The 18416-nt window shown below is 33.3% G+C and overlaps 1 protein-coding gene across 1 annotated transcript; it reads left to right on the top strand.

Annotated features, from left to right (window-relative positions):
• Positions 1–1190: 1190 nt before the first annotated feature.
• On the top strand, positions 1191–16710 carry LOC108770625 (protein kinase 4-like). The gene is given in 9 exon segments (XM_018522306.1): positions 1191–1257; positions 1463–1722; positions 2000–2506; positions 2591–2971; positions 3064–3183; positions 3442–3525; positions 6226–6264; positions 6267–6292; positions 13442–16710. Coding segments are annotated over 8 exon segments (2568 nt in total). The 5' UTR covers positions 1191–1257; positions 1463–1478; the 3' UTR covers positions 14609–16710.
• The last annotated feature ends 1706 nt before the right edge of the window (positions 16711–18416 follow it).

The following is an 18416-nucleotide window of genomic DNA, read 5'->3' as shown; positions in this document are numbered from 1 at the left end:
CTCTCTCTCTCTCTAACGGATATTAATAATTAAAAGAAAAAAGAAAGTGTCCCATCGGAGTATAACGACCGAGCTTATCCGTTTTTTTTAATAAACACTGTATATAGTCGAGAAAATTATCTCTACCTCATAAAAGGTGTCAGCTTTCTCTACTTGCTTCATTTCCCTCGATATTTAAAACGGATAAAGCTGCAGCGCAGTGAATGACGCTACGGCCGATGTGACGAGGGAGTACCTTGTGACATCACTTGCAACCAAGTGAGCTCATCAAGGGTCGTATGACGTCATGAAGCCCTATTCCACTCGATCGACATATTGGTATAGCTGTGTAAGGTTCGTGCGCGAGCACGATGACGTCATTGAATTCTATTCCGTTCCGCCAAGAGAGCACGCTCGATAATGGTTTTTCTGACGTTCTCCAAGCCTACGCGTGCCTGTACAATGCCATATCGTAATAGCAACATAGGAAAATTACGTTATAAAGAAATTACGACGTAAAAACAGGGATCATGACGCAAATAAAATATATCGAGTTCACTCATGCTACGTTTTATATAATTTCGTTAACTATTATAATCATCTCGTATGAGACGATGCATTGAAGTTAAAAGATTCCTTCATAAAAAGATTAGTATAATTTCTCCCGTAAAATATTATATTGTATTATATCATGAGATTATTATATATAAAATTATTTTAATGGGTTTTTTAGTATCTATTAAATATTATTAAATAGTAAATAAGTGGTCAAATGTAATGATATGTTGTGTAACTATTATAATTGTTATATAAGATTCTCAAAGAGCAAAGATAATTTTTATGTATACTCTTTATATATGTTCTAGAAATATTATTTTTATTATTCATATGTCAAGCAGAAAATAAATAATAGCGTAGATACAAAGGAAGAATGCCGACCTTCGACAAGAATTTCTGAGAAGATGAAAACCTATATAAACACAATTCAAATAGTTCTGAAATGTCTTTCCTCGACGTTACACGCTTTCCATTATTCTTGTTGAAATTGGTAGCTTTTTACATTATTATTTAAATACCATGTATATATAATATTTTATTTCACTTACACTTAATATTTTAGTAGAAAATTGAAATAATTTAGTTATTTTTCAATTTCCCTAAAAATATTAAGATTAATTAAAATTATATTCTAGACAGTGAAGCAGCGATTTACTGTTCAAATAAGTTGCAAGAAAATAAATCTCGGAACGAAATAAAAGAAAAATCTTTGTGATTCACGTAAGTTGTATTATATGTGATTTTCACTTCTGTTAATATTATAAAAGTACAAATTAGTATACAATTTTATTTCAAATTCTATACCAATAAGATAATAATATATCAGAATTATAATTATAGAAACACAGCTACAAAATACGTGTTGCTTCTCGATTATATTATAATATAGTTATATGATTTTGACGCTTATAATATTTCTTAATAGAATAATATCGCCAAATATGAGTCATGATATGAAAAATCATAACAATAAAGATATGCGAAGAAGATCTGCATTGTCATTCATCGGTGGAGATGGTTCGCTTGATATTGATCATGTTTTACAATCCGAACCTTGGAAAGATATTGAAAAATTTAAAAATAGCGAGGCTGGTTGTATTCAGACTATACTGGATGATTTCGTCGAAACAATTACACAAAAGAACACCATTGAAGCTAAAGAGGGATTCTTAAAGCTTATTAAAGGTAAAAAAAACAAAATTTTATTATTATTTTAAAAAATTTGTTTGATTTCTCATTATAAATCATTTTCCATTTATTTTAAATCAATTTTCTCCTAATCTGATAGTATAACTATAATACAATTATAAGTATTTAGAACGTTTTGTAATATATATAAAACAAAAATAATTATAAAAATCCGTTAGAGATAACATCTTCCTTTATAATAATATAATCAAAAGATATACATTTAAGTAAAATAAATAATAAATAAGATAAAGTTAATAAAATGAATGAATAGGTAATGTTCCTGCGAAGAAAACTCCGAGATCTACAAAAGGCTCAACGAAGTCTCCAATAAAGAACTTGTCAACGGATTTACCTGGGACTTCATCAAGTACTAACAGCAACATCGTTGAAACAAACACTACAGTAAATAAGAACAAAACGTTAAAGAGGCAAAATCGGTTCGAGATGGAAATGATTCCGCAAAAACTCTCACCTAATACTGATGATGTAAAAGAAGAAATCCAAAACATTTTAAAAGCCAACGTCAAGGAAAATATCGATTCAAATAAAAAAATGACTAAGAAAAAGATCTTGCAGGACATAACGAATATAACGAATATAACAGATGAAAATTTATACACAAGCACTCCTAAAAAAGCAAAAAAGACGGTAAAAAAGAAAGAATCAACGGCAGAAAATAAAAAACCAAAAACGGAAAATTCGAAAAATAAATCAAGGAAAAATATTCAGTGCAAAGAGATACAGAAAAAATCGAAGAACACGAAAGAGCAAGCCAAAAGTAAATAAAACGTTGGTTATATTTCTTACAATTTTCACATATTTGGATGATTATTTTTGATAACAAAAATATATTATTTTTCAGGTAGCACAAATATCTTTGAAAAAGAGGAAACACCAAATGTAAATTTGGAAGAAATAATTCCGCAGGAACTCTCACGTAATACCGATAATGTAAAAGAAGAAACTAAAAAATCTTCAAAAGCCACCGCCAAGAAGAATGTCAATTCTGATAAAAAAATTAAAAAAATCGTGCAAGACAAAACAAATGTCACTGAAAAAGATCTGCAAACAAGCACCTCTAAAAAAGAAGCATCTAAAATAAGAAAAAAGAAGGTGACAAAGGAAGAATCAACGGCAGAAAATAAAAAATCAAAAACGGGAAATTCAGAAAATAAATCAGAGAAAAATGTTCAACGCAAAAAAATACAGAAAAAATCGAAGAGCACGAAAGAGCAAGCCAAAAGTATATAAAACGTTGATTATATTTCTCACAACTTTTACATACATCTTGGATGATTATTCTTGATAATAAAAATACAATATATTATTTTCCAGGTAGCGAAAATATGCTTGAAGAAGAAAAAAAGATGAATGTAAATTTAAAAAATAATTTGCAGTGCAACAAAGTAAATCGAAATTCGTCGAAAAATAAAGTAGAGAATAAAAAAATGAAATGTAAACATAAAAAAATGTTTAAAATACATATCTTTTCTTCTTAACTGCTTCAATAATAATTAAATATTTTTTAGTTTCTGCGACACTTCTTAGCGAAATGGAGAACAAATGTGAAGTAGCAGAAATCAATAATAATATGAAGAAGGATGTTAAATCTAAAGAATACAGTATGATACTAAAACATAATATAAATTCTTGTAACAAGGAAAATCTTGAACTTGCTACTTGTTTTAATAATTAATTGTATATATTTTCCAGATAAAAGCATGTCTAACCAATCGAATGGAAAGAATTTGAAGAAAGAAAATCCCGAGAACAAGCTGCAAGGAAGCGCCCAGTTACGTACATCCCTTAAGTCGTCGCAAATAAATAACATGGAAAATACAAAATGTCAATGCGAAAGTAAGAGGAATATCCGAGATATATATCTCTATATACATATATTTACGCACACAGTCTATCGACAAAAGTTATTTTTAATAAATTTACATCAAATAATAATTACTTCCCAGAAAATTCTGCAAAATGTTCTGATAATCAGTGTTCGTTGAAAGCAAAAGAAGATTACGAAAATAAGAAACAACATAAAAAGAGTCTAAAAGCAGCAAAAGCTATCGAAGGTCTTAGCCGACATATAACAGTCGTCAAGAGAAAAATGGAATGCATTAAAAACGATTTAGGTAAAATCTGTTGTTAAATGCATGTCATTTCAAAGAATTCTTTATGTTTTAAAAACATTCATCGAATTTTGTCACGACGTTAAATATTATGCACGCGAGGCAATTAATCCTCGTCGTCACACTTAAGACTTCACTAAAAATTCACTTCTCGTGTTGGACAGTTTAATAAATTCTACCAAGAATTCGCACGCGAGAGTCACGCACTCGTGTCCTAAATACAATATTTCCGGAACTAATCTCTTGTATTTTTTTCTTTTTTTCAGAAAGGAACGAGTCGTTGGATTTTGATAGTTTTATTAAAGAGCCATCATACTCGTCATCGTCAACGTTTTCATCTTCATCGTATTCCTCGTCCTGTTCGTGCAGTTCCTGTGGTTCCTGTTCATGTTACGATACGAGCGAATATTCAAGTGTTTTTTCGAGTTCTAGTGGGAGTAGCGAAAGCAACAGTGAAACTGAGACTGCAAGTGAAACAGAAGATTAATTATGTATTGAAGCGAATTAGAATGTTATTATATAATTTCAATTTTGTGTACATGTTCCTCCAACATTCCATTACAAAGAATATTGAAATGTTAGAGGAAATTACATAAGTTAAAATCGAAATTCTATTTTAACAAAAGTTCTATTTTCATTATTATAATTATAATTAAAAAATTTGTTTATTTATATGAATGCATATTTTATTTTTTATTTAAATTAATTTTATTTTTTTGTTATTTATTATGTATTAGCTACTATAATTGTGTACTTTCCTAATGTCATTCGAACTGCTTCAAAATATTCTTATTTTTTGCAAGATTTTTAACAATACAATCAAATAAAAAAATAATATTTAAAATAACGTTTAGATATTTCGGCGCGATTAATTAAGAGAAATTATATGTAATGTAATTATTGTAATCGTAAAAGATTTTATGAATTTTACTCAAAGAATTTTATGAATTAATAAAGGAGAAAGAAAGAAATCTTAAAACAATTTATTGGAATATTTGATAATCTTCAACGAATAACATGTACACGACTCTCATGGATATAAATATTTCGTTAAATATTTCACGAAGCCGTTTTGATCACGTCAATCAATCAAATCATATCATCACCAAATGATGATGGGATGAAATCCCATCCAATATTTTGCGTTTTTTTATTTCATAATACAAGTTATAAATATATTATAACTTGTATACTATACAATCTATACAAATTATATTTCTATTTCTAATATACTTTTCCATTTTAAACATGTGATCTAATATATTGCCAATTCTATTGGAAGATTTTTATAATGTATGTTATTGATCCAATATGTATTGAATTCTATTAACAACCACCAAATTTCGCTTTTTATTTCTAATGAACTGGAAAGCTTTTGTCGATATTTTTGCTTAAGTTAATTTGTGTAACAAATGCTTCTGAATTTATAACATGCATTATTAACACATGAAGCATGAACATAAATTTGAGGGTACTCCTATATAAACGGTTCATAAATGACCCTTGAATGGGAGCAACGAACGCATGTATGGCGTATTTGATCGGATGCATTAAAATAATGCATGCATCGCGATTCTTAAATTAGTCATCATCGCCTCTTTACCCGTGTTGTTATTATTCGTAGCGTTTCGACACCTGCTTCATGCGCTGCCGTGCTTTTTTCTTAACGTTCTAACTGAAAACAGAGAAGTCTAAAAATAGGCGGTTTGACGCACGTTGCGATGTTAAGGTAAGTAAGCAACATGAACCGTATGTTTGCTTCTTTCCCTCGAACGATAATCTCCGGCGCCGTTTGTCGTTCGCCGCAAATGTAAAACAGTTACTGCGCAATTAAGGAAGTACTGAGTCCTGCACGGGTTTATCTCAACCTCATAGAACAGGACAGAAGAGAATCCTCTTATAAACGAATCAAGATTATCAATTAGATACCACTAACATTTTAAGAACAAAAATACTACCTTATTATACCCCCCTCCCCCATATGGAAATAAAGTTAATCAGAATTATAAAATAAATAAAGTATTTTCCTATTTTATGTATCTATGCAATAAGAATAAAACTCTTTGCTTTTTCAATTATTATTTTTTTCTTGTCACGATGTTTAATCGTAATGTTTTATTTGCTCGAAAAATGAATTACAAAATAACTTAATAAGAAGTAACAGTCTAATTAGTTGTCAAAGTTACAATTAAACTTGTCGATAAATATAAATGCAAAAGATAAATAAACTGAAAAAGCAATAAGGAAAATCAAAGATACTAGAAAGAGAAAAGTTTGATATCAGAGTATAGTATTTTCGCAGAATTGCATTTTTTTTTTAATAGTGACGCGATGTGTGTCATGTATATATTTTTGTTTATTACAGCTGCAATGATTAATGTCCGAAAACAACGGCAAAAATAAAAGCGCCCATCCTATTAAACTGAGCCAAAGTTAAATCAACTTTTTGAGTTAGCGGAAATCTCTTAGAATCTCATTGTTACAAAATCTCTTAGAATCTTCAGTTGCAGTAGTACAAGGAAAGTAATCTGGTAATCGCCAAAATCCAGCGTCAGAAGTCATAATATACTTTACAAAGCAGGAAACTGTTTACATTGAAAAACTCTTTATTAAATATATTGAATTAAATATACTAAACTACACTGCTCCAAAAAATTAAAATCATCTATTATGCCTTTCTAAAATAGTTAAATTTCGATCATTTATCAATTTATGATTATTTCAAAGATAATCATAATCATGGAATGATTTAAAAGGATTCTAAAACAATATATATATGATAAATGTATCTTAAAAAGAAAACTTAGACTTTTTTATTCGTTTTTTAATAAATATCGAGCGCTATTCCGTTCGTTTTCTGTGCTTCAATGCAAAATAACTCAGTAAAAAAAAATTGCACAACAATTAACAAGTACATAAATTAAAAGTGAAGATTTACTTTTTAAAAAATTGTAAATTGCATTTGTGTGCAATTTTTAATTCACGTCATTAACTTTGCCAAGTTCATAAAAAATTTCGAGAGGTTTAACGGATCCAAGACAGATCTCTATTGTATCCGTGTAGCACTGGGAAAAATCAGATCATTATCTAAAGTACCGATCTAGAAAGTAGAGACTTTAAGCTTTAAAATGCTTTTTGAATCATTTCCTTATGATTATTGTTGACAAAGTTACACTCTTTTGAAAATTATTTATTTTTGAAGGGTAGAATAGATGATCGCTTAATCTTTTAATGTAGAGTATATCAATTTATATATTATAAATTATGATATTCCGTCAAAATTTCATTTTAAGAGAAATCGATGTCAAATTCAACTAGAAGATAAAATAAGAAATATAAGAAAATATACGCAGGGATAAAGATCTCAAAATCCGAATACGCCAGTTTGCGATGAAAATCTCGTAGTTCTCCAATATAGATGTTTCGTCAACAGCGTTCCGCGAAACCATTGACTCGATAATTATACACCTACTCTCAATTCGGTCGCCAGTGGCACTCCGCGAGAGCTCTCTTGTTCTTCTTCTTGCGCGGCTCTTTTTACTCGTAAATTGCGTCATTATTGTGTACGTGTACGCGATAATCTGAATTGCTCTCATCTCGCGAATCCACATGTGGGCGATATCGATATGTGTATCTGTATATTTGTTTTCGCGTAGGTGGACTATATTCACAGACTTGTATCGAAGATAAATTCTCTTCGACACAACTTTTCCCTTATATACTTTTCTTCTTTTCTTTCCTTCCCTCTTTTTTATTCTCTTTTCATCCTCTGTCCTGATTCGCTTTCTAGTCAATATTCAGCATTCGAAGAACTCCTCGCGCTACATCTGCCTTAATGGTAATGTCTCGTGTATATACCATTGTTTACCCAACGTTGACATAAAATAGATTTTTCCCGGGAATAGCTTAAGCTGGATTTAGTAAGATGTATGAAGCTGAATGTGAATTATTTTAGTACCTTTCCTGCAAACTTCCAAGTATCGTTAGATGACAAAATTTGTACTGGCGAAAGTATGATCGTGGAAGAAGTCTTTTGCGAATGATAAATGTTCTTAAAGTTCAGTGGCTGCTTGGCAAACGCACGAGACTAGTGTTGCACGATTAGCCAGTTGCTTCACAAAATAGACAATAGTCGCATCCGCGAAAATCTAATTATAGAAAGAAGACGTTACCGCGAAGCAAGATCCACCGATTACGTCAGACATTTACAGGCTTACTTTTTGTTGCTAATAAAAGTCAGATTATCTCGGGATTTTCATATCTATAAATCAACTCTGTTATTCTGCTTGCTGTCTCACAGGATTTGTACTCATTATTAGATACATATGTATATATGCAGATGTACAAGTTCGATGACGCCGACGTATTTCCGTGTATCCTAAGTTCTGATTCTCGAAATTTGCCGACGTCAAAATCTTTCGCGTGATTTACGAATTAGGGGACGTGAGCCGATGACTCGTCATGATTACACAATAATTTGTGCTTGTAATAATTTTTTATTTCCATTGCGCGACCGTTTCTCCTATTTATATCTTTAATATCCGGCTGTACAGTTGAACATCTCTATGGACTCTCCGTATACTTGACATACATTTTAAAAATACTTTCAGGTGTAAATTCGGATATGCGACGGATGCGTAATCTGTATTATTTAACAACGTGATGAATTTAAAACAACTGATATCAATTGTAACATATCCGCAAGAGGCAGATATAAAATTTGTAATAAATCCAGGACATTTCAATTATTTTACATTTAGATATAAATAGAAGCAATTAAAACTTTCTAAAATTACAATGCGATAAATGCATACAAGAGAATACAATTACAATAATAAATTATAAATCATTAAATGTGCAGAAGACGATCGCGTGACGATACCTCTCTTATTTGGCTTTATATTCATGGAAGCTGGAATATTAAACTGACGGCGGAAAGTCAATAAATTCACTTTAAGTCGGTTCGTGTCAATAATCCATTCGTGCAGGTACAAAAATATACTTTGCAAATTCGACTGATATCAAAATGGCTTTATGCTTGCAAGATTCACAGCCAGGCAGACAATAAAGAGTGACTTGAAGAATAAAAAACGGATATTCTCTCCCTATATTAATCAGTAAGAAAAAATGGTATATGTCGTTTTCTAATTTCTATATGTATCTCTAAGTTTATTGTCGCTGAATTCAAATATACGTTAATTGCTAATTTAACATTTTAATTTGCTCGTTTATTGGTCGTTTTTTTGGATAATTTATATTGCTGGGTCAAACAATTGAGCGGTTATAATTGTATCTATAAGGTTCTGCTTCCACCACATCTCGCGCAATGCTTTAGTTCGCAAGAATTCTTATTATTCGTGAATAGTTATCGAGTCCTTGCTCCTAAATTTCAAGAATGCGCTATTATCGAACACGTACGAGCAATATATTCGGTTATAGAAAATTAATGGGGCGAGAGAGAGAGAGAGAGAGAGAAATTTATATATATATATAATTAAATTTTTTTTTTAATTCTACTTGTGTGCATATAATTAATATTTACTATCTTTCTGTAATTAAATCGATAATTTGATCAACACATATAGAGTACATATAGATGGAAACTTTTTTGTGTAAACATTTGATCGACGTATAATAGAACTATAATTAGACTTTTTTTTATCTAAACACGAATATGGCAACTCATGTCTAAGAATAGCATATAATCGATCAATGTAGACACGTGGAAGAGTTCTGTGATGTATCCCATCCCAGGTAACTTCCTCTATTTATCGAAGTGTCCGTCTCACCGTAACAACGCGACTCGTCGATTCGCATAATGTGCTTGTTAAAAAAAGCCATCGCGCGACGCGGCGTTACGTTCGTCCTACAACCGACGTCGTCGTGTATCCCGCACCCTTTTACAATCCACGTCTGCGCGCCTCCCGACCGGGTCTATAAAAGCGACGCGGAGCGTCACGACGCTCCAGACGTTTGAGATACGCGCACCACGGAAAATGTAACCAAGCGGTCGTCGTATCGATACCTCGCTATCGGAGTCTCTATTTCCGTCTCTCAAGTGACACCTGCTCCAAAAGCGAAACTGTCAGAGAACACGGCTGACATAATTCCTATTACGCGCGCTGACTTGATTCGGCGTTTGTGATACTTGTGAGCAGCTGATACACACGGGTGTCAGGACTCGTCGCGATATGAAGATGTAACTGAGGACAAGCTAATCGGAATTTAGTCGAGCAAGAGTGATTTGTACGCGTATTTATCGATATACATATACATTGAAGACAGTGTACCAGAGTGAAGTGACGTTTCTATCAATTGTCAAACGAATTTTATCGCCGTGGTACGTATCTATGCCGTGTTATCACTTCGCAATCATTGTAGCTGCGTAACTTAATATACGACTCTGCACAAATTTTCTAGTGCCGATACTTTAATTCTCAGCAAATATCTTGTTGAGTTTTACAACGAAATTTTTTTATCCACAATTAAAAAAATTTATGAATATTGAAATTCGTTTTTTTATATGACGAGATTCTGGAAGACGTGCTTGCTGAGAGTTAAAGATATTTTATAAAAATCTTATACTTTCAAAATTATGCTATGTTTAATGATGTTTACGAATTTTATAACTATATTAAAATTATCACAATAAAAAAATAAGGAATGCAAAAACTTATAATAAATTATTAATGAACCATAAGAAACCTTAAAAAATTATCATTATAATCTACTGTAACACACTGTACTTCTATAAATGTCTAAAGGCTTAACATAGATAACACGATTTCCGAGACACTTGTGGTTCCTATAAGTTGTCGATTTCTATATATATATCGACTAAATTGCCTCATTAAACACGCAGTATGCACGCACACCAAAGTATAACGCCACTAACTCGCGTGTATTAAAATAGAGTGCTCAGTAAACATAAATGCTAAATATATCTGTGCCTCTGAGGCTTGTCAGAATTAACCGGTACGAACCGGTGGTTATGTGAAAAAATAACCATGACACGAAACAATGAACAGAAAATAGAAAAACGGGAGACATCATTGTTATCTCCAATTTATCAAAATTAAAGTCATTACATTACAAAAAGTAAATTCAAAGATGAGCGACGTTTTTACAATGGTTGTACAGTAAATACACATATTTACGAGGCAAGGACATGTAACATTGTACATTTCGTTAATAATTGAAATGGAAAGGTTCTCAATATGTAACTTCGTCCCGTACCCAATATGATACATCGCGTTATTAAAATATACATGACCACCGCCACCCACAAGTCTGTCGCGTCATACTGCATTCGTTTCGTCACATGATGACATTTACGCTGTGTCTCGGATCTCCAGAAATTTATGGAACGATCCGAAGTAAATAAATGTTCATCGTTAAATGAACGATGTTTGCTTTCGTGTGATTTAAGTGTCTCTTAATGATATATGTGTTGTAGTTCGATAAAAAATGATCTTTCGAAATTACTGAGAACATAGAACAATTTCTACCTCATTAGCCTTTAAATCTTTTTTTAGATATGAATATGTATACCTTCATTATCGTTACGTATTGAATTAAATAACAATATATTATAAATAATATAAATGCAAGTAACCAAAAATTCACAAATATTAATTTTTGTATTTTTAAGAACTGATTATGTATGTAAGTGACGTAAGATAACGATTAACAATTTATCGTATTTTCTATCTCTGTCTATCTGGCTTTCAATTCATTTAAATTACATTTGAATGTAAACTAAATATATAACATTTCAAATTATCCTTGATTCGCCGAAAATAAAGGAAACTCTATCGATCTACCATCTATATATGTATACCTATCTTTTACCATACGCGGTCTATTTTATGACACATTTAACTGTTTTCTTATTTACCGTTACAAACGCGATGAAATTGGACGACAAATCAACGAATGCATGACACTGTCTCGCGAAAACAAAAATCGCGTGCAAGCTTGGAAAGTTTTGGGATTCAGTGCCGATCAGGCTCACGCGTCGTCGACCAAAGCGTGAACGGTTCTCGCTATTGATCTAGCGAGGGTCTAAATGTCCTGGGTTCACCCGGCCACCCTCCGGTCCGACTCTCAGGCTTTCCGCTGCACCGCGAGTGTACAGCTCTTTTCAACGAAAACGGCAAAGAAAAAGTACCACGATGGTGCGCGCGAAGAGAACAAGGATTGCTATCTCTAGTAGCGATGTTCCAAAAACTCTTCTTGCCGCGCTCTATCAACAAAATTATCGATTCTCAAGACGCGTGATCATAAAATTGAGCGAGAATATAACACACGATTCCATTTATACGAGATAGCAGATGCACCGCGGCGTTTAATGACGCACGTGCGAAATCACGCGGCTGGAAGAGAAATGGCACTCAAAACCACATGAAGTATCGTTAGCTAGATCAATGTCTGCTTAATGTTGCTGTTATGCAATAACTATAAATGGATTCCGATGAATTCTAGTTTGTGCATTTTATCGGTGAAAATACATAATTTTCGTTGTATAACATAACTACGTGCGAATTCTCAGTACTTGCTTTCATCTATAAATTCTGTGAATCTGTTTATAATCGAATTTTCCATGTCAAAGTTTAAATCATACATCAGCTTTCCTCATAAATTTCAAACGGAGTAATATACAGTTCTAGATATTAACTTTCAAATTAGAATAACAATTAAATATGTAAAGTAACTTTTACTTTTTATTTTAAAAAATAAGGCTTTATTATTATGTTATATATGTTTTCTTTATTCAAATATGATCAGTAAAAATACTCAGATCTTTTACGTAATTTTTTTTCAAAAAATAGATCTTATAGAAAAAGATGTGCATTTTCATTTAAAGAATGGTTACGTCATCGGGACAATCTTTCTTCAGACAGCTTCTACCTCGCGCGGCCCACAATATCGCACGTGTTCTCGATATATCATAGAACCGCGATTGATCTACGCGTTGCTATTTATGAACTAGAACGCGCATTGCACGATCGGAGAAGAAGAGTGAATATTATCTTTTTACGGAAGGAAGCGTAGGAACGTCCCTCAATACGATCGTACGTTTGTCGCGTTGACGATTGTAGGCGTCGTATATGAGATCCATTGTCCCTATGGGAGACGAAGATAATATTCCTTTAACACAGAGTTATCCGAGTATAAAATCAATGTTGAAGTCCTTCAATATGGACAGATGAAATTCTAATTTCCGGTCTCGACGAAGAGGCGGTCTATACAAAACGAAAATGGCAAGGACAAATACGTTACGCCTATATGAACTGAAAATAGCAAGGATAAAAAGTCAGGCTTTATTAGAATAACGATGAAAATAGAATAAAACTAATTTAAATAATAATACGATAATATATTAAAATGTCTAAAAAGAAAAAAATAAATAATTTAAATTAAAATAAAATAATTCTCTTTAATCTAATCGTACTATTATATTCAATTTTTTGTAAGATCTCTCATAAGTATCGCTTGCAATACAGATTTGCACTATCTCTCTATATTTGAAAGTAGAAAGATCAATCTGTCTAAAACTCTGTATTCTTTTTTTGTTCCAGATGAAGCTGCACGAGAAGAAAGAATCAGGCATTCACAGAATCCAAGAGGTATCCCTCGAGGAACTGGACTTATCGAAGGAGTACAATGTGGAGAAAACTCTAGGCGAAGGTAGTTTCGCGAAAGTTCTACTGGCAACGCACAGAACCACTCAGACAAGAGTGGTTCTAAAAGCGGTTCATCAAGAACTCACGTCGGAAAAGGACTTCTTCCGGGAATTCCATTATTCGTACCACTTAAGCCCGCATCCTAATATACTCTGCTCGTACGCAGTCGCCTTTAAGGCGGAGAAATGTTTCGTCTTCGCACAGGAATACGCGCCCTACGGCGATCTCGCTGGCAATGTGAAAGCCGGCGGGCTCAACGAGGATGCCTGTAAGAAAATTGCTGGTCAACTCGCCTCGGCCCTCGATTTTATCCATTCAAAACAACTGGCCCATCGTGACATCAAGTTGGAGAACGTGCTAGTGTTCGCGCAGGACATGAGCAAAGTGAAGCTATGCGACTTCGGCTGCACAAAGCGCGAAGGCACCCTTGTGAATAAGATCCGTTGTACTTGGGTGCCGTTTCAACCTCCAGAGATTCACGAGATCATCAAGAACGAAAGGTATGCTTGCAAGAGGAGCTCAGACTGCTGGCAGTTTGGCATTGTCCTTTTCGTTTGTCTGACCGGTAACCCGCCATGGCAGAGCGCCGATCCGATCCAAGACCCAGACTATTCGGCCTTCCAACGATGGCTGAAGAGACGTACCACCAAAATCCCACCGACTTTCCGTCGCTTCACTCCTAGACTACTTCGATACTTCAGGCGAGCATTCGAACACAAGCCGGAGAAGAGGCCTCATGTGACCGAGATCAACAAGTACCTAAAGGATTCGTGGTGTATTAGTAAGATCAGCCACAGTGCGACGTCGACGTCGGTCGATGTTAGCGAGAGCCTTGCCAGGCGAGGGGATAGCCTACTCTATCTAGATACTATTCTGGACGATCGGCATAACGTAGATGAAAACAAGAATAAATTAAGAAAGCTACTTAACAGTTACGGCCTGGAGACTACGGTGGACCAGAAAGTCGTCACTAAGAGGATATGGGAATGGGTAATGCAATGTGATTCTAACATAGACACAGAGCCCGGTCTGATCAGCAGCTTCAGCACGGAGGACATGTGAGAGATAGTGAGAACTTGCAGCGAGCCGTGCCTTCGGGTCACTCAGGAGGAACCGAGTAAGTTCCGAATGGGCAGTTTCTACATGCCGACCTCGAGATGTGCCAAATAATCAGCTAGAGCTACCTAGCCGAGAGACACTTTCCGGAACTTATTCGAGTGCTATGCGAAAAAAGCGGAACATGACCCTGTTTCTGCGATATTTCCAAAGTGTCGAAAAGCTAATCATAAGCGGACCAATTACTGAACTTGTTTAATTAGTAAGAATGAAAGATTGCGGACAAATTCGAGAGACAATGATATTTGTATAGATTGGTGTTGAAAATGGTATAATCGCAATTAATGCAACAAAAGTTAATACACAAAAGATGTCATGAAGATATTTAAACATTTTGGTCTCATAGAAGTTATCCCTCTGTTTAGAATTTTATGTTGGTTTGGAAATTCGAAACAGAAATGAAATATGTCTCTTGATCGTAAAATGCTCTAGCAATTAAGTATAAATGTGATATATAAATATCTAAATAGAAAAGAAAGAAAGAAAAAGAATATGCGACCAAAAGAATGGTAGTAAACTCTGATAATTAGCTTGATGTACTAACTATAGAGACAATAATACCGGTGCATATGATTTTTGCATTAGTCAGTTGTTCTGGTAAACCGATGGTCTTATTAATGACTTATGCGCAATTAAGCGCGAGGTCAGACAGTCATTTAAAGTTATTTTGTATATCATTCAAATCTGAAATCCCATTCTGTTTACATTACTTATCGTTAGTGGTGTAATCTCGATTGTTAGGCAAGAAATAAGGAAACAAGAAGACTGTATAATCCAGGGATTCCTAGAATTGGAGATCATAACTCCAAACTTAGAGTAACTTCATGGAAACATTTTCGGAAACAATCTATTCTTATTCCATAATAATCGGTAAATGAAGAAAGATTTTTTTTTTGCTATGTAAATGAGAAATCTGTATCTTTTAACATTTTTATCACAATATAAATTCAATAAATAATTCATGTCGAAAAAAAATGCCGAAAACGTTTAAGAATCTACTGCAGCCGAAAGATGCGAATAGGAATCATAACGCGAGATGGATTGTTATCGGAAGTATCAACAAGATGTAAATCACACAAATGTAGATACATTTACATAGCCAGGTATATATTCGCATTCGTGCTAGACATGTATATATAAATATGCGTGTGTACGTATATACGTAGGCAAATATAGTACACATATATTCTTGTAGCAGTTTATGGTGTAGCGCATAGAGGTTCCGTTTGTACAATTAGTTATGCCATTTCGTAACGGTGATATAGGTATAGCTTAATATTGCATGCACGTTGCGATTCCAACAATTGTAATAATCTTTCGCTAACGATCTTGCATTAAAACGCCTACGAGTAACAACATATAAAATGGGCGTTTCGCGACGAATCGGTTGCCAAATTCATTGCTTGCTTGTTGCGATTGGGTATTTTAATTCACACGTTAATTCGTGTCATAATCAGAAATTAATGTAATACTCTCTTCCTATTATAATTTTATTACATTAATTGTATTGTACATAATTACATCAATTTCTATTCTCACGTGCGATCGTACGTCGAATAAAACTGATTTATATTTTACGAATATTCGAATAACGCGAACATAAAATTAGAAGACTGAGTTAGAAAAGCTCCTAATATATTGAGGAAAAAGTGGTGCCGATTTATTTTTATTCGCTTTCGACGCACGTGATTTTCCGCAGACATAAAATCACCAGTAAATAAATCGCAACGTGTGAGACTCGTGCACGGATCTCTTTCTAGAATATCCCGCAAGTGGATCATTATCCGGATGAATTGTGTACTCGTAAAGATCGGCGTAAAGAACGCGTTAACGATCGGAATCCATACGAATGCGTGTTTCTATATATTTATACGTTGAATGTGGAAGTATATACGCGCGAACATTATGACGTCGCTATTCTACAATATTCGGACAATCGTTATTATCTCATTACTAGTCCTCCGTATTGTCCGAATTGACTGAGTGATAAGATAAATGAGTGGAGGAACTTTTGCAAGGAAGCCGGCGTGCAAAGCCTCCATTAATATGAAGCAATGTTTTGTATATATTGAAATAAATCTTGAAATTGCATAAAATTGATACAAAAAGTGTTATTAATTTCCCCATGACTCTTATTTTATAATATATATAATTATATATATTTTACTTATTCTTAAATTAAAATAATTAATTTTTATTATAGTTCATTATTAGCATTTACATTAATCCTGATTAAATCTATCTATATTAAATTAAGATTCTTTTTTGTTCAACTTGATTTCGTTATCGAGAAGCTTGACATCAAAGTAATTATCTACCTTGCCTATACGTAAATCCATTATCTAGATTATGTCTTGTGTAACTTTTAGCGAGAGTGCAAATTGAATTGTGCATCAGCGGATTAATTAGGGCGCGTCGTTCAGATTTTTCAACCTACGCGGTCTACATCCGACTATAGTATAGAATGGGGTGGTTAGCCATGGCTCGGGTGTCGCTATGACGACGAACCCTGGATACCCGGGCCAACTGAAAGCGAATCACCCTGCCTCTCGTTCTGCGGGATCACCCTATCGAAGCGAATAGATGCGCGATGTAACAGGCGTTGTTATATACATCGTATTTTTTACTACGATTCTTGTAGCCTCATCATGTAATAATTGACGGAAAGATCGACAGATGTACACATTTCTAGATCATGCATGGAAATTACCAATAATGTTACATAATATCAAGCAGAATATCACGTCATTAAATATTTGCATTTATATCAAGAAATTAAGCATGCGCACCATTAGCAAGGTCATTAGTCAACTTTAATTATGTAGAAATTTAAACCAGCTCGACCTTGATGTCAGGGTAAGAACACGCGAAATTTCCACTTTTTTTGGACGTGCACGCGAATAGCCGAGGCAAAGGTGAACCTTGCAAGAGGCAGTCTAATTATTTCGTGAATCTCGAGAACACTTGAAACTTCCTTCAATGTAGGGAAGAGAAGCATATACCTTTGTTCTAGAACAACATAATTTTGATAATACATAATTTAGATAATTTTGATAATATTTAATGAGATCTTCATGTAAATACATGTATATTTCATGATCTTCTCAAATTAAAACTATATACCCTGTTTGTTCATCTAAAATTGTAAAACTTTTTAATCCTCATATTTTAATAAATTAAATTGATATATTTTCTCGGAAGTTTTCAAAAGAAATTAAAATACGCAAAAATAATATATTTATAATAAATAATAAATTGGTAATTCTGAGAACATATTGAAAAAGTAAAAATATCGGATGATTAAAAATTAAATTTGTAACTCTTTTAACGTAATTTAATGTTAACCGACTAAGTGAAATCCGTAAAATATTCTTGGAATATTATTTTCTTCGTGATATATTCTCCTCATTTATTTAATATAGAGAGATATTACATTTTTTAAATTTCGGAATATATTACAATTTTAAACTTTTTAATTCCTTTCTTTGTATGCCACTGATTTTATCTCGATATTATAAGAACATGATCTTATCTTTAATTGACGCTACATCCAATTTCTCATCAAATACATCTGCATGTTTGTCATTCTTATGACGTTTGATGAGAGCACCTAGATGTCATTTACTCGATCCCAAGAGTGCCAAGATAAATTCATCGTCTGCGATGTGAAGTGTTCTGATATTCGTTGACACGCGAGTACGTAATACTCCAAAGAATATTTTAAGACCTTTACTTATTTAATCTTTACTGAGCG

This window comes from Trachymyrmex cornetzi, unplaced genomic scaffold (assembly GCF_001594075.2).
Source record: "Trachymyrmex cornetzi isolate Tcor2-1 unplaced genomic scaffold, Tcor1.1 scaffold129, whole genome shotgun sequence".
NCBI lineage: Eukaryota > Metazoa > Arthropoda > Insecta > Hymenoptera > Formicidae > Trachymyrmex > Trachymyrmex cornetzi.
This window is presented reverse-complemented; position numbering and strand designations above follow the sequence as displayed.